This window comes from Tamandua tetradactyla, chromosome 7, assembly GCF_023851605.1.
Source record: "Tamandua tetradactyla isolate mTamTet1 chromosome 7, mTamTet1.pri, whole genome shotgun sequence".
Classification (NCBI taxonomy): Eukaryota; Metazoa; Chordata; class Mammalia; order Pilosa; family Myrmecophagidae; genus Tamandua; species Tamandua tetradactyla.
The window spans coordinates 64,516,729-64,542,642 of record NC_135333.1 but is presented as its reverse complement, the minus strand read 5'-3'; the positions used below and the strand labels follow the sequence as shown (position 1 = coordinate 64,542,642).

Sequence of the window (25,914 nt, the reverse complement as noted above, 5' to 3'; positions counted from 1 at the left end):
TGGGGAGACGGGAGCTCGTCCTGGTGACTATGACGTAGGCTTGAGAAGTCCTCTGGGAGCCAGACAGCAGCCAGAGTTGGGACCCTTTGGGGCTGGAAACCTCTCCCTCTCGGTTTTCACGTGCCTGGGAAATTTGGCTCTGCTCTATTTCCTTGCTGAAATGTTCGCTTCAGCAGGTTTGAAGGCCAGTTGGGGGTGGGGTGGGGGGAGTAGTCCATGCTGGCTGCGCGCCGTCTCGTCTCTGGCCTGGGTGATTTTTCCGATGTGAATCATGTCCACAGGGAGGACATTGGGAGCTTTCTCTTCTATGAAAATGCACGAAGGGCAGCTTCTGGGTTGAGCTGCCAGAAGACAGTTTCCTGGGCGTTCCACATCTCCGCTCATCTCCTCCCTCCACTGCATCTCCTCCCTCCTTCGCTAAATTCCAAGACATATTAGAGTTTGACGTTCCGGTCAGATTTCATTATTTCATTTCCATGGAAATGTGTTGGCCAGATTTATTCTTCTTAGGGGACATTTAGAAATGAAGACAGATTGTCGTTCAAGCTCAGCAGGCTGGAAGGCTCTGGCCTTTCATTGCTGGGAAGAAATTACTCGAGAATGTCTTACTTATCATGCTACGTGTAATCTTAGAACAGTCACCTTCTTCTTAAGGAATTCCAGTGAGGAAGGGGGGAGTAGCCCAGTGCTCAAGTGGCCCCTTACGCTCTGGAGGAGAGTAGAGGAGGCCCAGGGCAGGCAAGGCCAAACTTTGGGGCCATTTCCATTGCTTTGAAACTTTCTACTGACACCGTCCTGTATTTCTTCTAAAAGTAGCATCTTTTGGTTTATGACCTTGACCCCTTCACCTTTCCAGGGTTCCTCTCCCACTGACCCCACTCCATCACTGACAGACAGGATTTTCCTTAACAGTTAAACAGCCATAGGATTTAAGACCCACTTTAGTCCTTTAAGTGGAGCTCTCAGGACCCGAGGTGTGGGATGGACAGGCCAAGGGTCCAGGTTCACTTTGGCTCCATCAGTTTAGCATATGCATTGGGATTTTACATGAAAATGATCATGCTTAGCCCCAATTCATTTCTGATTACTTGGGCACCAGCTGTGGAAGGGTCTCTCAGTCCATGTGTCATAGTCAGGTATGGCTGCAATGGGCCACTTTTTGAGGGGGGCTTCTACAAGAGAGATTCTTGGGAGTCACGCTGTCTTGGAATTTGTTGGTGGGGAGGGTTGCCTTTGTGAGTGAGCAGCTGTGAGACATCATGGTGACAGTTCACATTTATCAAGCATTTACTGTGAGCCAGCAGGCTCTGTCCTAAGACCCTTTCATCCAAAAGCTCATCCCATCTCCAAGGCAACCCTATGAGGCCCGTGCTAGTATTCTATACCATTTTACAGAGGAAGAAGCCAAGGAACAGAGAGGTTAAGAAGCTGTTTCACGGATGCAGAGCTGATCAGTGGCTGAGACTGGAAGCCGGTCTGGTTCTATAACCTGTGCCCTCGACCCCACACCCTCCTGCCTCTGTGCCTCATTCCAAGTGTGGTCTGAATGTTCTTATAGTCCCTGATTTATAGACTATGATTCTGACTCAGGGCACTTGGGGACCCCACAGATGTTGGCTGGTCCAGCCCTCTCATTTTATAAGGCAGAAGCGTGGCCCAGAGGGAAGAAATGATGAGCCCCTGGCCTGTGGCAGAGAAATTGAGCTGAATCAAGTACCATCCCATCCCTTGAATTATCTTCATTTGCGATGCTCTGACCCTCATCTGGGAAGAAAGCAGAGCTGAGAAACTGATTCAGAAACCCCAGAGAGGTCTGAGCTAACATCAGCTTGCTCTCTGTGGTATATGTATATTTTAAAGAGTTAATGGAGGAATGTCTAATGATGGAATTTTGGGCAGAGCTCATTGACAGTGAAGGAAAGGGTCTTATACCTAAGCTACAAGGGACTCCAACTCCACTTAGCTGGAGTATGAACTCAGACGTGATCTCCAGGTACATAGCAGGGATGATCAGTTATTCAACCCTGTTATGTACCAGGAACTTCATACATGTTCTCTCTCTCTCTTTTTTTTTTCATGTTATCTCTTTTAAAATCCACAAGAACCCTGCCAGATAAGGTGCTATAGGTGTTATGTCCATTCTATAGATGGGGAGATTGAGGCACAGAGAGGCCAAGTGACTTGTTCAGACAGTTAAATGGTGGACACTAGCTTCAGACCCAAGCCAAAGGTCTGACCTCTTCCTGCCTTACCCGCTGTTACAGTGATTCCCAAATGTTGGTCACCAAACCAGCAGCAGCAGCAGCAGCACCTAGGAATGCTTTAAAAATGCAGATTCTCAGACTCCACCCCACAGAGACCAAATCAAAAACTCTAGGGTTGGGTCCCTGCGAGCTGTTTTGTTTGTTTGTTTGTTTTTCCTGCTGCTTTCACAAGCCCTCCAGGTGATTCTAGTGCCCACTCCAGTTTGAAAGGCAAATACGAAAAGGGGTGTTGCCAAGCCTGGGAAAAGAAAAGTCATCTCAGTCAGCCTCTTCGGCTTGCCATTTGTTTGGGTGGTTCAAGCCTTGTTCTTTTGGTTCCTCTGTTCTCAAGGCGTTACTAGCAGCCGTCCTCTCTGAGGCCCACTCAGAGATTTTCTTTGTCCCAGGCCCCCTCCTACAAGGTTGTCCCCGGTGACAGTCACCACCAGGAACTCTGACAGGCCCTCCGGTGTCAGCGCCTGCTGCTCCGTTTTCTTAGCCACATTGCACTTTTCCAAAAGCCTTGACCTTTGTGGAGCATGAGTTCTGACGAGCAAAAATAACTCTCTGGCCGATGGGGATATTCTTAATTGATTCGTCTAAGCCTGGAGCTGCAGAAATAAAATTATCCAACCTGGGGCAAGTGGGTGGATTCATTATCCATCCCAGTTCCGAAATGTTGGAGCACAAGTCCCACATCTGCAGCTCACACACATCTTCCTGGGTCTCAGCTCCAACCTTACTTTCCAGATCTTTGGTGTCTCTTCTGGCCAATTAAAACTCCCTGTGGCTCTCATTACCTATTTTCAGCTCCCAACCAGTTCCTATACCTGCCAGACACTGTCTTGCTATCATTAAGAAAAAGGTGATATAATGAAATTCATTTTGATCACACTCACGTACGACGATGCTTCATTTACCTGCAACACAAACTGATTCCATGCACAGATCTGTGCTAACAAGCAGTTTATGCAAGATTGTACCTAATTACACAGATGCAGGGAACATCTGTGCTTATGTTTTCCCAACTTTTTTTTTTCAACATTTTTTATTATGAAATATAACATAATATACAAAAAAGTAATAAATTTCAAAGTACATTCTAACAAGTAGTTATAGAACAGATTACAGAGTTTGGTACGGGTTACTGTTCCACAATTTTAGGTTTTTCCTTCTAGCTGCTCCAAGACCCTGGAGACTAAATACCAATATACTGATTCAGCAGTTAAACTCATTTTTAAATCTTATCTTCTCTGTTATAACTCCTCTTTCTCCTTTAATCCTTCTCCCAATATTTAGGGGTATTTGGGCTCAGTCCTTTCCAACTTTTTCATGTTGGAAAGGGGTGTTGATAATATGGGATAGGGGGATGGAACTAGCTGATGTTCTGGAGAGGCTGGCACTTCTGGGTTTCAGGACGTATCTGGCCTAGGAACCCATCTGGGGGTTTTAGGTTTCTGGAAAGTAATGTTAGTGTGTGAAATTTTTGTAGAATCTCAGATAAAGCCCTAGGTACTCTTTAGATTTAACAAGGATGGTTTCAGTTGGGGTTTGGCAAACTGTGATAATTAGCAATATCTAGCTGAAGTTTATGTACGAGTAGCTTCCAGGATAACCTCTCAACTCTATTTGAACTCTTTTAGCCACTGATACTTAGTTTGTTGTATTTCTTTCCCCCTTTTTGATCAGGAAGTTGTGTTGATCCCACGGTGCCAGGGCTAGGGTCATCCCTGGGAGTCATCTCCCATGCTGCCAGGGAGACTATCACCCCTGGATGTCATGTCCCACATAGAGGGTAGGGCAATGGCATCACTTGCAGAGTTGGGCTTAGAGAGAGAGAGGCCACATCTGAGCAACAAAAGAGGTTTTCTGGAAGAAACTCTTAGGCATAACTATAGGTAGGCTTAAGTTCTCCACTACAGAAATAAGTTTCACAAAAGCAAGCCTCAGAATCAAGGGCTTGGCGTATTGACTTGGGAATCCTTAATATTTGAGATGGTAACAGGGGTTTCCCTGGAAGTAAAGCTTAATAGTTCCGTATTTTTTCTCCTATCCCTTGAGGGACTTTGCCAATACTTTTTAATTAACTGCCCAACATACTCTGGGATGAGTTTCCCCAACTCTTGTGATGTATTTGCCGCAGCCCCAGCAGGAACCCACTGGAAGGAGAAGGAGGCCCAAGCAAAACCTGCTGCACTCTAATTCACTTGCCAGTCAGTTGTCCCTCCCAGCACTGGACCGATGCTCGGTTAGGAGTAGGCTAATCAGCGCCAGTTTCCCTGGTTCTCATCACTCACCCACTAGTATAGGCAGCTGAAGGAAGAGGGAAGCCTATGCATGCCATGCTGCCTGGCCATCTGCTGTCTGCAGTCCTCAGGGCCATTTCCTGGGCAGTTATGTCCAGATTATCAGGGCCGATTCTAACTGAGCTCAGCATTTAGGCCAAGCAATCTCGAACCACTGGGCAGAGTTTCTAAAGCTGACAACAGGCTCAAGGCCCCATCCATTCACTTAGTCTCTCACCCATTCATTCACCCTACAGAAGTTAAATGGGTCCATGTATATATGAGGGCTGCAGAGCTTAAAAGAAAGGTCCCTGCCCTGTGGGATCTCTTAGCCTGGTGAGGAAAACAGGCGAGTAAATTTTGGGACATAAGTGCAGTAGTAGACTGAAGACATGTCCAAGGAGGTTGAAGAGGATGCCTGGCTCCTGGCTGATGGAGAGACAGAGACCTGCAAGGGGGCAGCTGGTCTTGGGCAGCAGGAAGAAAGAATAGCATGTGCAAAAGCATGGTGGTGTGAGAGTGAGACTGCAAGGGGCTCATGGTGGAGGGGCAGTAGGTGGAGGGGTGGGAGAAGCTGGAGAGTCAACAGGGACTTGCTTGCATTGCAAAGGAACTTGGGTTTCATGCCAGGGGTGATGGCAAGCCCTTGAAGAAATGTAAGCAGGGGAGCAAGTGGCAGGACCAAATGAGTGCCCTAAAGGATAGTGCTGGAGGTGGGTAGAAGGGGCTTTGGAGGCAGAGAGGCGGTGAGGCAGTTGCTGCAAAAAACAGTCCCTGGAGGGGAGAAGCAGGCAGAGCCCAGTGCCCCTGAGAAGCAGCAACGCCTGGTACCTGACGTGGGAGGAGAGCAGAGGTGGCACTTCACAGTAAACAGCCTTCTGGGCTGCTGCAGATTTGGAGCTCAGTCTTTGCATCAGAATATGTTTGTGCTTCAGGCCCACTAGAGTCAGTGATGCAAATTATACAAAATAAATGTGTGTGCATTTTCATTTGGGGGCATGGCTGGGGACAGAGATGCTGGGTTTGGGAATATTTCATCTGAAGAATTTATCAAGCTGGATTTGGCTGGATATTTACCCAAGACGAGTTAAACTGTTAAATATCAGGTAAAACATGAAAAACATGTGGCCTGACTTCCCTGCAAGAGATGCTGCCCCAGTCTCTGTTCTTCTGAGTATCCACCAATGACTGCCATTTGCAAGAGAGCACCCCAGATGAAGTCAACCTGCCGGGACTCTGAAGTGTGCTAGTCCACAAGATTCCACCAAGAAATGCAATGCATGCAGACCCCTGCGGGGCAGTTCAGTTTCCTCGTGTACAGTAAAAATAATGGGCTAATGGATAATGTCAGAAAGGATGGAGAAGATTAAGTCACTGAAGCACTAGGAACAATACTCAGTAAATGAGAGCTCAGAGGGAGCAGACCCCAGGGTCTTCACACCCTCACCTGCCTTGCCCACCCCCCCCCCATACACACACACACACACACACACACACGCACTCACAGGGTCAAGGTCGGGAGGGCAGCTGTGGAAAGAGGCCTCCCAAGACCAGGAAGCTGAAAGCTGGCTGTTCCTCAATGTGGGTGGGTAGGGCAAGCCCCTTTGTGGCCTTAGTTTTGCACTCTGTGAAATGGGGAGATTATCTGCCAGAAAAGAATCCTGGAAACGTGATGTCTTTCACCTTAAATGTGGTCAGAGGAGGGATGAGCATTGCCCTGGATGATGTCACCTGTCCTGGGTCAGGACAGCAGGATGGATTTAGTAAACTGGCAACAATGTGCTCCCCTACCTCTGGGGAGGTAAAGATGGAAGGCGTGGGGTTTTAAGTGCTGGAAGATCCTGCAAAATAAGAGAAGCAATGGCAAAGAAGGTGAGAGGAGAGGAGAGACCAGGAAGCTAGGAAAGGTGTTAGGTTTAGGTGCAGGCTGGAAACAGAACCATCTGTGAGGAAGGGCAAGGGTTTTAGGTGACTCTGGGGTGACCCTGCTCCCTAGAGTGGGGGGAACAAGCCAACCAGAAGGGACCGAGCCCCTCACCCCAAGGCGGGGGCCCACTGCAGCAGGCTTGTGGTGGAGAAGGCAGCCTGGCATTCAGCCTCCTTCCCTGGGAGGACTCAGGCCCACGTGGAAGGCAAGGAGAGACTGGGGAGGAAACTTCTGGTGGCTGTGAGATGCAGCCCAAAGCCAGCCAAAATTGAAGCAGCTCCCAAACTGCCCTTGAGCCTGAGCGTGGGCTCTCTGTACCTGGGTACCTGTCGGAAAAGCATGGAGATGGGGAGCAGCATGAGGGGCCCAGCCCTCCTCTGAGACAGGACGTGACTCGTGGAGGAGAGCAGTGCCTCTCTACCACTCAGCACGGCTGCCTTCTTTCTACCTGTGGCTTTTGCAGCCAGAAAAAATGCAAGGTCCCCTTCCCATCAGACACTGATACTCCCATAGTGCCAGCATGGGGAGAAGGCAGAAAATGTGAGTGTGGCAGGGTGGCTTTCATCTGTATGTACCTCCATCCCTCCCTCCCTTGCCACCCCACCCCACTCCAAAATCAGCCCCAGACAGCTGGTCAGGGATGCGTCATTCTGTGGTCTGGTGCCCTGGTGGCCATGAGTTGCTGGACCACATTCGAAAAGCCTCCAAATGGGCCAGAAGCTCTCCTACCCTTGCACTCAGCTCAGCCCTGGTTTTCAAATTTTAAGGATCACCTGGAGAGCTGGTCAGGAATGCTGAGTCCCAGGCTTTTGCCTCCAAATGATCTTAATTCAGCAGATCTGGGGTTCGGTTCTAGGACCTGCATTTTAATAGCACCCTAGTGACTCCCATGTGGGGTCCCCAGAACACACGCCGGCAGGTGTTCGATGTAGAGACCCCTCTCCCTGCACCCCCCTTTTGCAAGGCCCTGATTGATTTACATGGCACTGGCATTTCCCCCCCACTGCATCTCCCCGGTCCCCGTGGCTCGCTCATTCCCGGAGCTTTCAGCTGCAGCCCCAGCGAGCGGGCTGCGTGTAACCTGAGTGAAGGTTCCGGAAACGAGGCCATCACGCTTGGCAGAGCAGATCGCGCCCGCTGCTCCTGCTGCCTCCTTCAGCGCCTCGGTCCACAGCGCCCCCGGCTAACGCACCACCCCTTGCACTATGGGGGCGCCTGGTCCAGAGCACAGAGCCGGAGGCACGTGGAGAGCGGCATGGGGAGGGGCGTGGGCACGGAGAGCAGGAAGCCGGGGGCCTCGGGGGGAGAGGCAGGGTCCGGCCGGGCGGGCGTGTAGGCAGAACGTGGGGAACGGAGCCAGAAGCCCCGAGGGCCGAGACCCGCCTGGGGTCCTCAGAGAGCTAGACCTCTCCGTCGCGGGTGGCCAGGCCGGGGTCCCTGCCCCCCCCCTTAGCCTCGCAGGAGTCCGGGGGCCCCCCCTCCCCGCCGTACCGGCCAGGTCTGCCCTGTCTTCACCTTTCCTCCCTTTCCTTCTTTTTCTGCGTCTTCCTCTCCGTATTTCTCTTGTTCTCTCTGTCTCTGTTTTTCTCTCCCTGGGTCTTTTTGTCTTGTTCTCATTTTCTCTCTCTGTCTCTCTCCCTTTTTTTTGCTAGTCTGTCTTTCCCTTCTTCTTTTTTTTTTTTTTTCCCGTGCATGGGCAGGCACCAGGAAGCGAACCGTCTCTGGCATGGCAGGAGAGAACTCTGCCTGCTGAGCCATCGTGGCCCGCCCCCTCTTTTCCTTCCTGCCACTGTCTTTCTCTCTCCTCTTTCTTTCCTGCTCTCTCTCTCCCTCTTTGTCTCTTTCTTTTTTTCTCTCTCATTTTCATTCTGTATCTCTCACTATGTCTGTCTCCCTCCCTCTCTCTGTGTGTGTCTCTCTCTCTCTGTCTGTCTGTTTCCCCTTCCTGCCTCCCTAGCTCTAGCACTCTGTCTAGAGCCCTTGGTCTCTTTGCTGCCTGCCTGGGTTTGCCTTCCCCCAGTCCCGTCTGTCACCCTCTCGGGCCACCCGGTGTGCTGCATTCGGTGTGGCTCAGTCCTGCCTGGGGACTGTGGAGTCTTACACAGATGGGGGCCGGACACTGCCACCCTCGGGACTCTCGTCCCAGCTGGGAAGGTCACAGGGGGAGGTGACAAGGGCCAGCAAGAGCCAGGGTGAGGAATCAGAGTGGCCTCCTGCTCCGCCAGGCCTGGTTGTCTATCTAAGATGTCTAGATACTGATGTCATCAGTTCTCATCCTCCGGCAAAATTCTTTCCCCCAACCCCCAGCCCCACCCTCTCACCCTCAACCCGGAGGGGAGGTGGTTTTGAGCAAACTGAGGATGAACTCCCAAGCTGAAGAGGTCCTCGCCTGCCCCCCCACCCCGACTGCCCTTGGGAGGTGGAGGGCAGGACAGAGTCCCCCTCTTAGCCCTTGTGTCTAAGGTCCTTCCCTCTCTGCAAGGCTGGGGTGATGCTCTCTCCTTGCTCTCCCTTAAAGGAACAGGGAGGGCAGTCCTCAGACCATTGGGCCCAGACCCCCATCAAGCGGGAGCTCCCCTTGCTTTCTCCTAAGAGTTGACAGCGGACCCAGCCCTCAGTCCGGCTCTTGGAGGCCTCTGTGTCAGGGGCTCTGTGTGGGAGCTGGGTCCCAGGGGAAGTGGGTCCCGCTCAGAGCTGGTCCCGCCTTCGACACAGCCACCTGGCAAGCTGGGATGGCTGGCATGCGCGCCCCCTCCTTGCCCTCACTGTGGGGCGGGGAGGGGAGCAGTGAGCAGGCCACTGCCACCCAGACTTTATGCTGGGGGGAGTCAAGAGAGCAGGTGGCCCCCCACCCCATGCCGCCCCAGTGGGCAGTGAAGGGGACTGACAGGAGGGAAGAGATGGGAGGAGAGCATGGGGGTGGAAAGGGGAGAAATCTGTTCTAGAGCTGCTGGAACCTGTAAGCCTCGGCTAACGGCTTGTGTTATCACCTCTATCAAAGGCACACACATTTTCAGGGCACAAGAGGCCTGCTGCTTGCTGGGCCTGGATTCCTGCCTCCCTGTGCACAGCCCTGGGGACAGAGCGCCCCAAGTGAGGTGGGGAGGGGTGGGGGCTGCAGGGTCCCGGCCCCACTGGAAGGGAGGGGCTCCAGGAGCAGGTCAGGACAGGGTTAGTTGGTGACTTTGGCCCTTGTCCCACCCCCCCACCCCCCATGGAAGCAGAACATTCAGAGGCAAACCCTCCTCTGGCGCTGGCATTCCAGAGGTGGCCAGGAAATCGGACCTCCCTTTTCAGAAGAGGAGCTGAGGCTCCAAGAGGTGTGTCTGTGAGCCAAAGTCAGGAAAAGGTTCAATGGCTGGGCCAGGTCCAGAGTCTGGTCTTGCAGTTCTCAGCTCTGTGTCTATCACTGTCCCTCCCACATTGAGCCTAATTTGCCACTTACTCTTCAGAGGCTGCGATCTTTCCGGAGCCTTCCCTGAGAACTCAGGGCTGATTAGAGGGGGAGCTACTGGGAGCTGAATGGACTGGACTTGGCTCCTTTACTGATTTGTCTAAAACAGGAGAGGGGAGCAGGAGATTTCTCAGTCACCAGAAACCTAAACAGGAAACTGAATGTTGTAGTAGGAAGAAATAGGAGCTCCTTCCAGGTCTTTGAAAGGATAGAAGAGTAAATTGCATGTGTCTGAATTTTTGACCGTTGTTTGGCTCTGAGAGGAAAGAACTTGGGTTTGGAGTCAGCAGCTCTGAGCTCAGCCTCCTCCCTGGCTGTGTGGCCGTGGGCAGCTGGCTGACCTCTCTGGGCCTCGGTTTTTAGCTGTGAAGTGGAGCTGCCTGCCTCCCCTAGGCTGCTGTGTCAGGTGAGAGAAGGCGTGAGAGAGCGTTCCTCTTGGGTTCTTGAAGTGAGGTCCCTGGAGGGCAGCACAGGACTGGCCTGCGCGGTCCCCTCTCGTCTGGTTCCAGGGGTGGAGGGCTGCACCTTACTCCTCGGTGCCAGGGGGTGCCAGAAGCTTCTAATAGCTGACCACTCCCTGCCGCTTCCTCTCCACCCGCCCTCAGCTGTGTGGTGGACGAGATGGACTTCTCCAGCATGGAGCTGGACGAGGCCCTGCGGAAGTTCCAGGCTCACATCCGCGTGCAGGGGGAGGCCCAGAAGGTGGAGCGGCTCATAGAGGCCTTCAGGTAGGGCTCCCCCCCGCCCCCCAGCTCCACTCTCCTCCCTCACCCGCCCACACCTGCCCGGGGCACAGGGGAAGAGATGGGGTGGGACGGCAGAGCTACTGTGAGCCTGGGGGATGGGAGAAGCTTGAGGACCTTCGGGGGTGCCGGGAAGAGTCCCTTCTGCTCTAGGTGGGAGGCATGGGCAGGATAGAAAAGAGGGAAGGAAAGAAACGGGACAGCACCCCTTGAACACCCTAAGCTGGAAGCTACACCAGCATCCTCGAGGCTGGCCCAGGCCTCCCCATCACCTAGCATCTTCTCTGTGCAAGGCTGGTACCGGGGGGCATTCGTGGATGCTCTGGGGGTGGGGGGGAGGGGACTGGCATTGCAGCAGACAGTAGTCAACAGGGTGGGGCAGGGGCCTCCTTGGGCCTGAAGCCCTCAGGGGATAGACGCCCCCTACTGCGGGAGCTTGGGGGAGGGGGGACACAGGGGCCCAGCACCCCTGTCCATGTCGCCCTACAGCCAGCGCTACTGTATGTGCAACCCCGAGGTGGTGCAGCAGTTCCACAACCCCGACACCATCTTCATCCTCGCCTTCGCCATCATCCTCCTCAACACCGACATGTACAGCCCCAACATCAAGCCCGACCGGAAGATGATGCTGGAGGACTTTATCCGCAACCTGCGAGGTGAGGTGCTTGGGGCAGGGCGGGACAGTCAGGGCCGTTGCTCTGCTCAGGCCACCCTGTGTTCTGCTACCAGCCCTTCCCCTCCACAACATCAGGAGGCGGAGCCAGGCATGCGGCTTTCACGTCCTGAGTCTGCTTAACTCAGCCTTGCAGATAACTTACGGCTTCTACCCGCCCAGTCCTTTTGTAATAGATGTAGTGCACCACCTGGCAGGGAGCAAAAGAGAGCTGGCAGAGTGTGATGTGTGCTCAATGATTTTTTTGACACTTTGAAAATCTAAGACATGCACATAATTTAATAAGGGCAAATAATTCTGCAAGGCTTACTTGAGAAAAAAATAGGTCCTCTCCCTCTCACCACTCGCCTTCCCCAGAGACATTGTAGCTATTTATTTTGTGTTTCTTCTGTTATCTCTAAATAACATGCTTACACAGCTGCTACTTCTTTTCTATTACCTTTTTATTGGTATAAAATATATACTGTAAGATGTATAAATCTGAGTGTTGGTGCATAATTACATTTGCAAAATTACATTACATTTATAATCACACTCAGATCTAGATACAGATTATTTCCATTATCACAGAACGTTCTTCCATGTCCCTTCCCTGTTAGTACCCCTACCCAAGGGTTACAACTATTCTGACTTCTATCATCATTGATTAGTTTTGTTTGGTTTTGAGCCTCATGAATGGATTGATGCAGTATGTATACTCTGGTTTCTCTGAGACAGTGCTGCTTGTTAACTTTTTGCTTTTAAGCATTGGCTATTCATTTTCCACTCTAGAATATAAGGATTTAGCTCTCTTGTTCTCTTTCACCCCCCTTCCCCACTAAAACCCCATGCTCCCCATATAGTTGTAGCATCGTTTTTGTTCGATCTATAAAACACAATCCAAAGCTGAGTCTTGAAGTACATTATGATTAAAGTTCCTTTCTATTTCTGTTTTCCTTTGGTGTTATTAATTGCCTTCTTTTCCTACTTGCTTAGTTCTCTATGAACCTGCTGCTAATTTCTCCCTAGACTCTCACCCTGTGTTGAGTAGCTCTGAGTACATTTAGGCCCAGGATGTTTTCTGTGGCTTCCAGCTTCTCGAAGTGCTGTCCCCTGGCTCCTCTAGCTCTGCGCCAGTCTGGACAGGCTGCAGGCCAGCTGCTCAGCTGTCTTCCCAGGATCTCCCTCCAGCATCAAGGAATCTCCTCCAGCTTTGGTCCTCGGCTGGATCCCTGTCTCCTGGCTCCCCTTGCTTCCTTGTTTTAAATTCACTACCTGTCATAACTTGCCAATCCCCAACCAAAACCATTCCAATCAATTCTAAAGAACACGTAGGGCAATGTATAACATTCTGCAATGGTTCCATGCACTAGAGTAACTTTCCAGAAATCTACAACCTCCAGATGGGTGTCTGGACCTGAAGGGCCCAGCATCTTCAGAACATCAGCTAGTTCCATCTCCTTGCCTCATATTAGTGACAGCCCCTTCCAACATGAAAAAGTTAGAATGGCCATAGCCCAAATACCCCTAAAGAGAGGACAGAAAGATCAAAGGTGGTGGTGGCATTACACAGAGAAGGTAGGATTTAACAAACGAATATGAATGCTGAATCATTAAGTTGATATTTCTTTTAGTCTCCAGTATCTTAGAGCAGCTAGAAGTAAAAACCTAAAGTTGTGGAATTACAAAACCATACAATACAATAACATACAATACATACAATACATACAATAACAACTAATTGTGCTATGCTTTGAAATTTATTGTCTTTTTATACATATATGTTATTTTGCACACACAAAAAAAGAAAAAAGTTGATTGTGATAAAAAAATATGTATTTCTTCTAGCTTCCTATATTCTGGAGTAGCAGCTAGAAGGAAAAATGTGAGAGAATGGTATGGTAGTCCATGACAAATCCTGGGACCTGTCCTGTAACTACTTGTTGAAAAGTGCTTTGATAACTATTGCTTTTTTCTTTCTTTGCTTTGTATGTATGTTATATTGTACAATTTCTTAAAAGTTAAAAAAAAATTCACTTCCCAGGGAAAAGGTGCATTGAAGGCAGACTTTTTGAGAACACGCACGTCTCAATATATATTTTTCTAACGTCATTTGTTTGGGAGTGTGACTAGGAATAGAATTCTAGGACTGGAAATGTTGCCACTCAGCATGTTGAAAGTATTGCTCCATTGCCTTTCGGTTGACAGTGCTGCTCTGCCATTCCAATCCTTGACCTTTTGTGTATTATTTCATTTTCCCCTTCTCTGAAAACTTGTAGGTTGCTCTTTGGGGGGCTTTCTAGTAGAGGGGATTCATTGACTTGTTTTATTGGGAAACCCCTACTGCAGTGTCTGTAGATATTTTCCCCTGTGCTGGTTGATTCTTCCGAGAAGAAATGTCCAATCTGTTGCTCAAATGGCATGAGTCTGATTGTCATGTTGCGAGATCTCTGTGGAAAATTTAGGTAGAAGGGGCTCTGAGGGTACAGATGTCTATTTCCTCCCCCGGTTTCCACCATGGTCTCCCACTCTTGGCTGTGCTTTAGTGTCCCCAGCCCAGAGCTCCTGGGTCAGCCCTTCAAGAGATGAGCCTGAAAGGAAGGGATGACGTTGTCTTACTGCTTTTTAAACTGATTTTCAACCTATTTTCCTATCTCCAGCCAAATTTCCTCTCCATTTTCAGAGGTACCTGTTGCTGCCAAATTCTGGAGCCTGTTTGGGGGTTCTGTGAGTGGTGGGCGGGTTCTGATATCTCCGCTGGCTTAGGTTTCAGCTTTCACAGGTTTAGGAATTCATCCACTCACCCGTCCACTTTCCAGGTCCCGTGGTGGGCCATTGTCTCTTCCCTAGTTCTCTTTGTCTTTGTGGGATTAGACCTTTAAAAGAAATTCCTTTTTATTATTATTATTATTATTTATTTTAAAATACTTTCAAACTTAAATACTACTAACCCAATATAGAGAACTCCAACATACCCCTATATCCTCAGATACCAGGATGTACTATTTTAATATTTTGTCACATTTGCCATATCATTCTTTCTATCCATCCATCTAACCATCTATTGATCCATCCATTCGTCAGCCACTCAGTAGAAATTCCTTTTTATCAGAGTTTTAGTGGAGCAGAGGCGTGCAATGTGCTGTGCTTCACTGGGAGGGCTCTGTCTCATGCCCGCTCTTTCTTGCCTTCCACCTGATTTTGTGCAGGCCTCCAGCGGTGCTGCATGGCTCATTTGCCCAATTTTAAAACTCAGGATCAGATGTGGAAGAGGTTGGGTCAAGAAAGGCATTTCTCACAGAAGGCATGATGTCGTCTCAGCGATTGGGAAAACTCCTTTGAGGATATTTGCCAACATTATTCTATTTATAATTGTTTCCCTCTTATGAAAGAAGCATATGCCCATTAAAGAAAGGCTTGGAAAAAGTATAAAGAAAGAAATGTTTTAAATTGCTGCTGTTTCTACCTCCAAAAGAAAACTATTTTCATGTGGGTATATTTTCTTTTATTTTTTCCCCAGTTTTAAAGACATTTTTGTTTTACCGTGTTGGAATATTTTCTTCTAGTGCTTTTTCATTGCCAGAGCTTTAACGTTGCTCTGAGATAGGAGACAGGACGGGGGTCTCATTACCTGCTCCTCTTCACCTGATGTCCCTTGATGACAAGGGAGAATCTTGTGACCTATTTAACAACTAATGACTGAATAGTGCGCTCCCTGCTCAGGGGTAGGGCTGGGGGTGAGGGCTCAGGAGAAGGGAGATCCCAAATAGAACAAGACAGAACATCTGACTTCAGGGTAGGGGGTAGGACGGAGGGGGTTTATGGCATTTCAGGATATGGAGGCCATTCTGGGAGGTAAGTTTGCAGAAGCAGGGTGCTCGGCAGGAGCACAGAGATTGTCCTTGGAGATGGGAAGGAGTCCTGGGAGGCGGGAGGGGAGGTTCTGTGTATGGAGTGGTGGATGAGGCTGGAAATGTGTGTTGGGGCTGTGTTATAGTAGCTTTGCTGCTGGGCTAAAGAATTTGTCCGTAACATAATAAAGGGTGCAAGGAGCCAGCCATTGAAGGCTTTGGAATGGGGACATGGCAAAATCAGTTGGGGCTTGGTGGTGGGGCTCCTCCCTCTGGATTCTGACACCCTCCCACCTCCCCTTCCCACATGTTGTCAGGTGTGGACGACGGCGCTGACATCCCCAGGGAGCTTGTGGTGGGCATTTACGAAAGGATACAGCAGAAGGAGCTCAAGTCCAACGAAGACCACGTCACGTACGTCACCAAGGTGGAGAAGTCCATCGTGGGCATGAAGACAGTAAGTGTCCATGGCAGAGCCAGCTTCCTCTCCCAGGGCTGCCAAGCCAATCCCACCTCCCATTCTCTTTCCTTTCTTTCTCCCTAACATCTCCTCCCTACCTTTCAAAGCTACCTTTCCTTTATTCATTCACTTAAAAAATAGTTATAGATGCACTGCATCCTCTCAGCCACGCACTGCATCCTCTTTTTCCTCATGTCTGACTTCCTCACTGCCTCTAACTCCCAGATACTACAGCAGGAGAGACTAAGGTGAGATGCCAAGAAAGACTTCCCCAGGGTCTAGGTTGAAATATCCTGATAAGGAAGTTTGGGGTCCCTTTCTCCTAGCATGGAATGGACACTAGGCATTCCTGGGTGGTCCTAATGAGACAGGAGGCAGGACACAGACTCAGGTAGAGGCTCTAGACTGTGGTGCCTCAAACCATTGGGGGGCCCTGTCCATTGTGACAATGTCAGGGGCAGACTGTTCCATGTTTGCAGTGACTTTATTTGGAGGGCTGGGGTAGGGGGAGAGTAGTGCAGTGACTTTATTTGGGGTGGGGGGAGGTGTTAAACAAGCGCAATTTATTTGCTCATGGTTTTGAGGCTAAGAGAAAAGTCTAAATCAGGTCATCATCGAGGTAATGCTTTCTCCCCAAAGACTGGTGTTCTGGGTGCTGGCGATCCTTGGCCCTTAACTTTTAAAAGTTAAAAGTGACTTTTAAATGGGTATTCTCTATAGATTATGACACGACTTAAACGTCAGCAGAGGCAGTTTGTACTGTAAATATAAAGCGCTACAGCAGGTTCTCTTCTCTGTCTCTGGTTTCTCCTCCCTGAGTTGCTGGCTCGGGTTGCAGGGGTTGGGGACCTCCTTGGAGGTGCTGCTCTGAGCTTGCCCCGCCAGGTCCCTGCAGGGAGGCTCCTTCTGCTTTAGGGCCTATAGCTGAGGTCTTAGTTTCTGTCTGGTCTGCTGGCCACCGGCTTGTCTGTCACTGGAGTAGATTCGAGGTATCCCTGTAACCCCTCTTTCTTGCACACTTGCCCTCGGACATGTGGTAGAGAAAGGGGCGGAGGTGTCACACCTGCAGGTCACAGCCTGGGACACACGATGCCCTTAAGAAGGTCCTGGAGGGGAAAAGGTTGACAGTGACTGGACTGAACAATCTGCAAGTTCTTTGCAATTTCCTTCCCCCGCCGACATCCCTTTCTCTCTTCACTGACCTCAGTGACACGAACCCCTTCTGCCCAAGCCAGGCTCCCCAAGAGGTGTGGCGAGTGGGAAAGCGCCCCAGATGAGGAGGGAGTAGGGTTAGGGGTCTGGTTCAGATCCTGCAGTAGACCCCGAGCCCCGTCCCTCTCCGGGCCTCGGTCTCCACTGTGGGCAGTGGCCCCGGGGGAGGAGGGGGCCGGGACGCCCTGGGCGGCGCCCGCTGAGCACCGGCGGTTGCAGGTGCTGTCAGTGCCGCACCGCCGCCTGGTCTGCTGCAGCCGGCTCTTCGAGGTGACCGACGTGAACAAGCTGCAGAAGCAGGCTGCACACCAGAGGGAGGTGTTCCTCTTCAACGACCTGCTGGTGGTGAGCGCCCCAGGGAGGGGCTCTGCGGGGGCGGCAGCCCCCCCCCCCCCCCCGATGTGGCTCATGAGACCAGCTGCCTCTCCCCCTGTAGGGGAGACCTGGGGCAGGGAGGGCACAGCGAGGGGCTCAGACCCCACGGCTGGGATGCACGGCGGGCCTGGGTGGGGAGGCATCGGGTGTGTGCAACGTGTGCATGTCGAGTGTGTGCACGTGTGCACATCTGGGGGGCTGAGAACAGGTGTCCACTCCACAAATATTTAATAAGTGTCAAGCACATGCCAGGCCGTGTTCTAAGTGCTGGGAAAGCAGCTGTGAACAGGGTCTGGTTTCGTTCTTTCCCTCACACCCCTCGGCCTCTATCGATGAGTCAAGGTGGCACGCCCTCTAAAATCGCCCCACGTCTAACCACCGCTCACTACCTCCACTTCTACTTTCCGTTGCAGCCCCCACTGTGCAGGGCTTCTGGCCTCAACCTCCACCCTGGTCTCCTGTCCCTGCTCTTGTGCTTGGTAGCCAGCAGCCGAGTGCTCCTTCTAGAGCACAGATCAGGGCACATGTCTGCCATACATTAGACCCGCCCCCAGCTTCCTGAGTGACAAGAAGGAGGTCCAGGCCACCGGCCTGTCTCCAGGACCCCCAGGCCTGCCCTTGGCTAGTCTGACCTCAGCACCCTGTATTCTGCTCCTGGGTCTGCGCTGCTGCAGCTCTCTCCACCCGAGAGCTGCCTCTCCAGGGACAGGCTTGCTCCCCTCTCAGGTCTTTGTTCTTGCTGCTACTTCTGCTTAAAAAGCTGCTCCTGGACCTTTGCATGGCTGCCTCCCTCTCTTCATGCAGGTCTCAATTCAGATGTTACCTCCTCCCTGAGGCCCTTCTCGCCCACCCGTCAGAGCAGTCTGCCCGCCACCCTCTTGCCCTGTCTTTAATTTTCTTCAGAACGCTTTTCAGTTTCTGAAAGTGTCTTTTCCATTTCTCCACCTAGTGTTTTATTTTGTTTATTATGTTCACTTCTTTGCTTGCTTGATGGATTGGTTCATTGATTGATTGATTTGTATCTTGACGTCTTCCTCCCTTCCTTGAGGGCTCTCTCTGCCTTGTGTCCTACTGTATCCCCAGAGCCCCGCGCGTAGAAGGTGCTGAACAAATACTGGTTTATTGAGCAACTGGCAGGATAAGGTTTCATTTTAGTAGGAAAGGGAGATAGAAAACAAACAAGATGCTGTCAGATGCAGTGGGGGTGGAAGGTGAGCGCTATGAGGACAGTTAAACAGGGTGGTAGGATAGAGGCTGACTGAGGTTAGGATGGGGTTTTTTGTTCATCTTTATTTTGTTTTTGTTTGCTTTTCAGATGGATTGGTCAGGGAAGGCCTCTCTAAGGAGGTAACACTTAAGTTAAGACCTCAAAAATGGGAACTGAGCTGTGGGACAGTTGTGGAAATAGGAATAGCAAGTGCAAAGGGCCTGTGGCAGGACTGAGCTTGCCCTGTTCAAGCTATAGTAGCAGGGTAGTGTGGCTTGAGTGTAAAATTAGAGAATGAGGCAGGGAGCTGAGAAAGTAGGGCTTATAAGCCACAGCAGGAAGTGTGTATTGGTGTCTAAGTGCAGCAGGAATCTCTGCTGAAGGGTTTTATGCAGCAGAAACATATTTTGATATAATTTATGTGTGTGTGAGTGTATCCTAAGTGTATAAGTGTGCATATATCAGTGCGTATGCTTACTTGTGTGCTCACGAGACCTTGACCAGTACCCCTGGGCGTCCCTGCAGTGCTCTGTGCACGTGCGTGTCCGCGGGACTATCCGTGTCTCAATGTGTGTTTGTCTTCCCCTCTTGCCCAGATTCTCAAACTCTGCCCCAAGAAGAAGAGCTCCTCCACGTACACCTTCTGCAAGTCGGTCGGCCTCCTGGGAATGCAATTCCACCTGTTCGAGAATGAATGTAAGTCTGCGCCCGACCCGGAAGGAGCTGAAGGGGAAGAGCTGGTGGCAGGGAGGAGGGGGTCAGTGTCCCAAAGCCCCAGCCCCCTCCCCACCTTGGCTGGCCCCAGCTGCTGCTCACAACCCTCTGGGGGCCTGGGTCTGGTTTGCAGATTACTCTCATGGTATCACGCTGGTGACCCCGCTCTCGGGCTCTGAGAAGAAGCAGGTGCTGCACTTCTGTGCGCTGGGCTCGGACGAGATGCAGAAGTTTGTGGAGGACTTGAAGGAGTCCATCGCGGAGGTGACGGAGCTGGAGCAGATCCGGATACAGTGTAAGGGCGCGGCGCACTGCGGGCCCCCCTCCCTGAGCCGGACGGAGGCCCCTGCTTGGCCAGGGACGGGCCCCGCTGGTGGACAGCTTACTGGCTCTGCCCCCACTTTGGAGCGAGTGCAGGGTGAGCTGAGGACCCTCCTGATCCCCCTGCCCTCTCATGGGCTTCGGGACCGGCGGGCCTGATGTGAGAGCGCTGCTCTTTGTGTTTCTTCACAATTAAAGCAAGGTGTGCTGGCTTGTGCAGGGGTGGGCGTGCACGTAGCCAGGCCCGTGGGGTTGTGGCTGGGCCCCTTGGAACAGACGACTCTGCTGGCTTCGTCCGGGACGGCCGGGGGAGCTGACTAAGGCAGGGGCGCAGACCCAGGACACTCGGGCCCTTTGCTCCCCACTCGCACGTCCCGCATGGCCTTTGCGCAGGATCCAGTCCAGGCCCACTTGTCACACCTGGTTGTTTCCGTTCTCTCATCTCTTTGAAGCTAGACCCGCCCCCAGCTTTAGTTTTTCATGATGTGATCTTTTTATAGACTGTTCCTCATTTGGCATTTGTCCTTTTGTCCTCTAAGGCAGACCTCAGTTCTTGATTGTTTCCAGTTTGGGCATTCGACAAAAGACAAGGGTCTCTTCCCCACGTCTGGGTGGCTTATCATTTGCTTTTTGGTTTAAGGAAATAAAAAAGCAGAAGGGGCCTGCAGTGCAAGCCTATCTGCAAGCTTCACAGGGGGCTTCACGAAGCCTCTAAGGAAAAGTAAGATAAGAATGGGTTCAGAAATGAAGATAGAAAATGAGAATGTGCTCCAGTCCCGCTTTTATGGCCACTTAGTTGAAGAGTGTTTCTGAATGAATATAAATCTATTAGGCAACAGGGGATGCAGTGGAAGTTGGTGAGCAGGGACCAGGAGGACAGGATGATGCTTTTTAATTGCCATTTTTGGAGTACCTCCTGTGCGAGGGGTTTTTATTCTGTGAACCCTCACAGCGACCCTGCAAGGTGGGTCGGTTGCCCAATTTTACAGGTGAGGCTTGGAGGTCTGAGGGCCCGGGTCGTGCTCACTACAGGTGAAAGAGCTGTGTTTGCGGGGTTTTTTCTCTATATATTTTTATTGGGATATCTTCACACACGTACAGTCCATCCAAAGTATACAAATGGTGGCTCACAATATCACCACATAGTTGTGTATTTATTGCCATGATCATTTTTAGAGCATTTGCATCACTCCAGAAAAAGAAATAAAAAGAAAAACCCGTACATCCCACTCACCTTGTCCCTCCCTCTCATCGACCACCAGTTTTTCAATCTATCCAATTTTTTTTACTTCTCTCATTGCCAAACTGTACATGCTCCCAGGGAGCCCCAGCATGCTGCCGGGCAGCGGTGTTTCCGACAGGGACCCCTTTTCCCCATCAGCATCACAGCACTCCCCAGAGTGCAGAGCAGTTGCTGTTGCCAGAATCCGTGTGTCAGGAGGTAGATGTGGCTCCTGCCGCCTCGAGGGCAGAGGAGTAGGGAGAGAGGGAGAAAGACTTCCATCCATTCTATGCATATTGTTCAGACGGAGAGAAAGGAAAGGAACTGCGGATGAGAGATGAAGGGCTGGTCAGGGAGCCAGGGAGGAAAGGAAGTCAGAAAAAAAGAATGTGGTCAGAAGTGCCAGCTGGCATTTATTGAGCACTGGGCTGATTGTGGCCTTGAGTATATTTAATTCTCCCAGTAACCTTCCACAAGGTAAGTGGTATCATCCTAATTTTACAAACAGGGAAACTGAGGCTTGCAGAGCTTAAGGAAGCTGCCCAAGTCACGCAATCAGTGAGAAGACCAGATTTGCAACCAGGTTCCTCCAGCTATGCTAATTTCTCCAGCACCAGGAGAGGAACCATTCCCAGTTCAGTAAAAATATTTGATATTGATTGATTGTGTAAATCAGGCAATCGGGACAGTTTGTTCTGGTTTGGGGGTTTGCAGTTCAGTGTCCCTGTATTGTAGATGACCAGGGAAACGGAAAATGGGACCCAAGAGAGTAGTTTTAATGAAAATGACTTGAATGATGTCTCCTGGAAAAGGGAGTCTGGAGGAGAGAGCTTTAATAATGACTGTTGCATCTCCAAGGATGGCGAGGCCACCAGCGCTCTGTGTCCTCTGAGGGAGGAGGTCTGTGGTCCAGCGAGAGGAATTAAAGTTGAGTATTAAGACAGATACCCTGGCCTTGCGGTCCTCAGGGCTGGAGAATTTCCTCCTTGGGAGGGCTCAGCAAACCCTGCGGGAGCTCAGCCGGCTGGAGAGGGCTTGGGCCTGCCTGGAGCACTGTGGACGGACCAATAGCCACCAAGAGAGCTAAGCTGGGCTGCCTGCCTGGTGCTTCTCATGCATTGCATAAAAAAAAAAAAAAAAAAAGTTAACACTGATTGAGCACTAGCCCCAAGTCAGGTCCTGCTCGAAATGCTTTACAAGTTTGGTTTTTTTTTTCTCATACAGTCTTCTAACAACCTGGGTGCTGCTAACCTCTCAGGTGAGACACTGAGAGGTTAAGGACCTTGCCTAAAGCCACACAGCTAGGAAGTATCAGACCCAGGATTCAAATCTAGGCAGGCTGCCTCCCTCATAACCTCTGCCCTGCCTCTCTGTCAGGATGCTCGAATAGGTGGTCTCGGCCTCACGGCAAGGGAAGAAACAGGCTCGGAGGCTGTGAGGCCAGGATTCCAAGCCATCTCGGCCAGACTGTGAGGTCCATGATTTTGTAGCACGGATTGGGGAGCCCCCTCCTCTCCTTCCTCTCTTCCTGCTCCCTCTCCTCGTTCCTTCTCTCAGCGCTCCATGTCGAGGTTCCGGCCCTTTCGTCTGTTCATGGGCCTTTCCATTCCCTAGGGGAGCTGGAGAAGCAGCAGGGAGCAAAGACCCTGTCCTTTAAGCCTGGTGGAGTCCAGGTGGACCCTCAGTCGAAACAGGGATCGCCTACAGGTAAGCCTCAACCCCACCTAGATCTGCCGAGACCCCAGGCCCAGAGGCCACTCGCGACCCTGGCCTTGGGGTCCTGGGGAAGTTGTGTGGGAGGAGGTGCTCATTTCCATCGCCGTAACTTTTTGCCAAGGAGCTCCAGGCTTGCTCACTTTATTTTATGACACAGTAGTGGGAGCAAGAGGGAAGGTAAGAGAGAAGTGCGTCCACTTTATAAACAGTACTGGAAGTCCAGAGTCCAGAACGGGGTAAGGAAAGGTGGCCAGAAGGGTCTGGTACTCTTGCTCATGCCACAAGTCCTTTCACTAATGAGCCACAAAACCTCCCTCATCCCAGGCTCAGAGTCAGCCCACCCAAAATCCAGGTAAGCCCCCAAGCCCAGTTTCTCAACGGGTTCCTTCAAACTGAATCCAGACTGAGTCCCAAGTCAGTGGCAGATTTTGCATCATCTTACCTGCTTCTCCCTCCCCCCGACACCCCCCTGCCCTTAAGCTCGCACCCCCCCCTGTAGACAGCACCCCCGCTCCACCTGTCCCACGTCAAAAAGTATTAGAGGAAGAGATGGCATGAGAATGAAGTCCCATCCCAACAAAACCCCAACAGTCCATCCAGGGCTGCTCACTGATTAAGCAACTTGGCCATTTATGCTGATGGAAAACAAGCATTTGTTGTGGGCCTGCTCTGTGCTAAGTGCTAGAAGGGAAAGCAAGGCATCAGCTCGAGCTGGAAAACCTCTGGTAGATGTCATGCTGCTCTGTCACCCTTCGTTGGCCTTGATGACACCTGCTGGACAGACACCATTCATAGGAATGCATCACACCACTAGGAGAGGCGATTCATTCTCCGAACCATACTCAGGGCTCTTTTTGCTCCCCAGAGATTCTCACTGTGAAATCCTCTTCTTTCTGTGGGTCTGACCTGCCAGCTGGCATTCGTAATCCTCCAGCCTGCCTGATTTTCAGTGGGCCCCTCTTTGCTATCAAGACTTAGGACCTGGGTCACTGTTTGCACAGCTGCGTAAACCCTGGAGCCAAATCTCAGCTGTGATTTTTTTCCAGATCCCCCACCCACACCCTGCACCCCAGACTGCCTCTCCTGGAAGCTGCAGGCCCTCATGAGGCGGGGTGCCTGTCCCCAGGGCCCTGGCCTCCAGGTGCCTCTGCCTTGGGGTGTTTCTTGTTCCCAAACAATGGCACAGCTCCCTCTTGTGCTACAGAAAGCAGCAAAATGAGCCCAGTGAGGGAACTGCTCTGAGAATTCAGGGGGAGTCCAGCTGATGAGCCCTGGGATGCCTGCCGGGGACAACTGAGCCAGAAAGAGTCATTCAGCTGTTCCTGGGGAAACAGGATCCCTGGTGCTGAGCCTGCCAGCCACTGTCGGGCTCTTCTGTGGCCCAGGTCTGCTCAGCTAAGAATCAGGGATCGGAATAAAGAGGCCTGGCTGGCCCTTCCTTCAAAGGTCAAAGGAGACTGATTATTATGGACCCCCAAAACACACAGTGGAATCCCCTTGTGTTTCTGGGAGCAAAGAACCCACGTCCATGGTCCACATTGGGAAAGCTTTAACTGTGGGTAAATTAGACTCAGCCAGGTCGACATCAGACAACTTCAGAGCTCTTCCAGTCTGCAGAGGCCTAGAGAGGTATTGCATGTTGCCCAGGGTCACACAGCAACTAAGTGACAGAACTTAGAATGTCCAGCCCGGAGCCCCAGGCTTCCTCTCAGCTGGAACTGGAAGTAGAGGGACATGGGGAGTCTTACTGCCCACTCTGCCTAGCGGCAGAGATGCCGGGGAGCAGGTTGGGGGGTGTTGAATTGGGTTTAGGGCCAGTGGAGATTGAGCCCTGTGCTCTTTGCATTCAAAGCCAAAAGGGAGGCGGCGTTGGGGGACAAGCCCGCAGAGAGCACGGTGGAGGTAAGTGGAGGCCTGGCGTCTGAGGTGAGTGACTCTGTGCCCCCTGCTTGTCCTTCTCACCGTCTCTGTTGTTTCTCTTCTCAGGTATTAATCAATGCCTCCCCAGCCCGACTCACCATTTTACCAATTTCAAGAGATACAATTAAAAGTTACTGCTAGCTGTAATGGGTAATGCCGCTGTTCCCGTGCTAATTAAGCCGCAAGCACTCTACCCGCTCCTGCCCCAGCCTGCCCCAGCTGTTGCCCTCCCAGGCCGAGCTCCCTGGCGGTGCAGCCCACCACACCCTCTGTGGCAAGCCCACCCAGACTCCCCTCAAATCCACTTCCCCAGCGAACTGCTTCTTGCTCACTGATCCCCAGATATTTGCTGTACCGAGGACCCAATACTCCCTGCTCCAAATTTTTCCATCCTCCAGCGGGAGAGGGCCCTGGCCTCCCCCCGGGTAACCACCCCTTGAGTCAGGTCCCCAAGTGCCCTCCAGGGTACCTCTTGAAGAAGTTGGAGAATTGAGAGTGGAGGTGGCTGGGAGGATGGGCACAGCTGGCCCACCTGGCAGGCTGGCCACAGGGGAGGGGTGTGTGCAGGAGAAAACAAAGTAGGGGAGGTTTGGGGAAGGACCAATAAACCTGAAGATTATCTACACGGGGGGAGGGGACGCCCTTTCCCGAGCCACATGTCCTGGGCTGTTCTGTTGCTCAGGGGTGAGAGTGGAAGGGAGTGGGGAAGTTTTGCAGCGCAACTGGCACCTGCAGTGTCACCTGGCGGGGGGACAGGGGGGCGTGGAGTTGCCCCCACACGCCTTGCTGGGCTCTGGCCCACCATCCCCACCCCTGAGTCCCCACGCTTCCCAGGGAGCCTGTCCCACACTCAATCTGCCTGGCCTCAGGGGCCGTTGGCTGCTCACACAGTCACCTCCTTTCCCAATCCCACCTCAAACTGAGCTTTACAGGGACCCCACTTAGATGTCTGAGGGAGGGGCCCAGCCCACTAGCCTGGCCAAGCTCTGGGAAGCCCCAGGATCCCCCAGGGGAGCTCAGTTCCTTCCCTCTCGTGGCCCGCCACTCCCCCACACACCTTTGTCTGGAGGAGGCACCTTTACACGGAGGAGCTTCCTGCCCCAGCTGCCGACAAGCCCCCAGGGTGGGTATTCCATCCCCTGCCCCCTACTCCCCCCATCTTCCTGCAGCTGCCCATCCTCTAGCCTTGCAGATAAGCACACTGAGTTACCAGCCCTCCCGCGTGTTCTTCTGGCCCTGCCCATGCCTTAGTCTGACCTGCCTAGAGAGGACAAGCAATCAGATGCCCCGGTCTTCCCTCCTCCCCTGCCCCAGTGGGCCTGTGGCTATCTGCAAGGCTGCCATCCCCATGGCTAGCCCCAGGGCCCTGCCAGCCTCTGCTCCCCTGCGCAGGGGGCAGCCTCGCCGCCCTCGGCCTCTCAGCTGGACCAAGTTGTCTTGTCTTCCGGCCTCCGTCCGTCATTGCCTGGCCGAGCCCCTCTGGCAGGCGCTTTTCCATCTCCTCTGAGCTGTTCTGACCTGCTACTCATGTTCCATCCTGACTGCCTCTCTTTTTCTCTTTCTTTCTCTCATCATCGGGGAGGTGAGAAGGGGGTCAGAATAGAGGGTGTTT

At 51.9% G+C, this 25,914-nt stretch overlaps 1 protein-coding gene across 2 annotated transcripts in view; it reads left to right on the top strand.

The window, feature by feature from the left end:
* The window catches only part of IQSEC3 (IQ motif and Sec7 domain ArfGEF 3), a 104,105-nt gene that overhangs the window by 75,749 nt on the left and 2,442 nt on the right, over positions 1–25,914 (top strand). The window contains exons 3-11 of one of the 2 annotated variants that reach the window (XM_077167895.1): positions 10,515–10,637; positions 11,142–11,308; positions 15,473–15,612; positions 17,047–17,172; positions 19,006–19,105; positions 19,257–19,418; positions 22,281–22,373; positions 24,235–24,284; positions 24,369–24,454. In XM_077167895.1, coding sequence (XP_077024010.1) covers positions 10,515–10,637; positions 11,142–11,308; positions 15,473–15,612; positions 17,047–17,172; positions 19,006–19,105; positions 19,257–19,418; positions 22,281–22,373; positions 24,235–24,284; positions 24,369–24,443 — 1,036 coding nt within the window. In that variant the 3' untranslated portion in view covers positions 24,444–24,454. Of the gene's footprint in view, positions 1–10,514; positions 10,638–11,141; positions 11,309–15,472; positions 15,613–17,046; positions 17,173–19,005; positions 19,106–19,256; positions 19,419–22,280; positions 22,374–24,234; positions 24,285–24,368; positions 24,455–25,914 lie in introns of those variants that run through there. The other variant, XM_077167894.1, reaches the window with a different exon arrangement.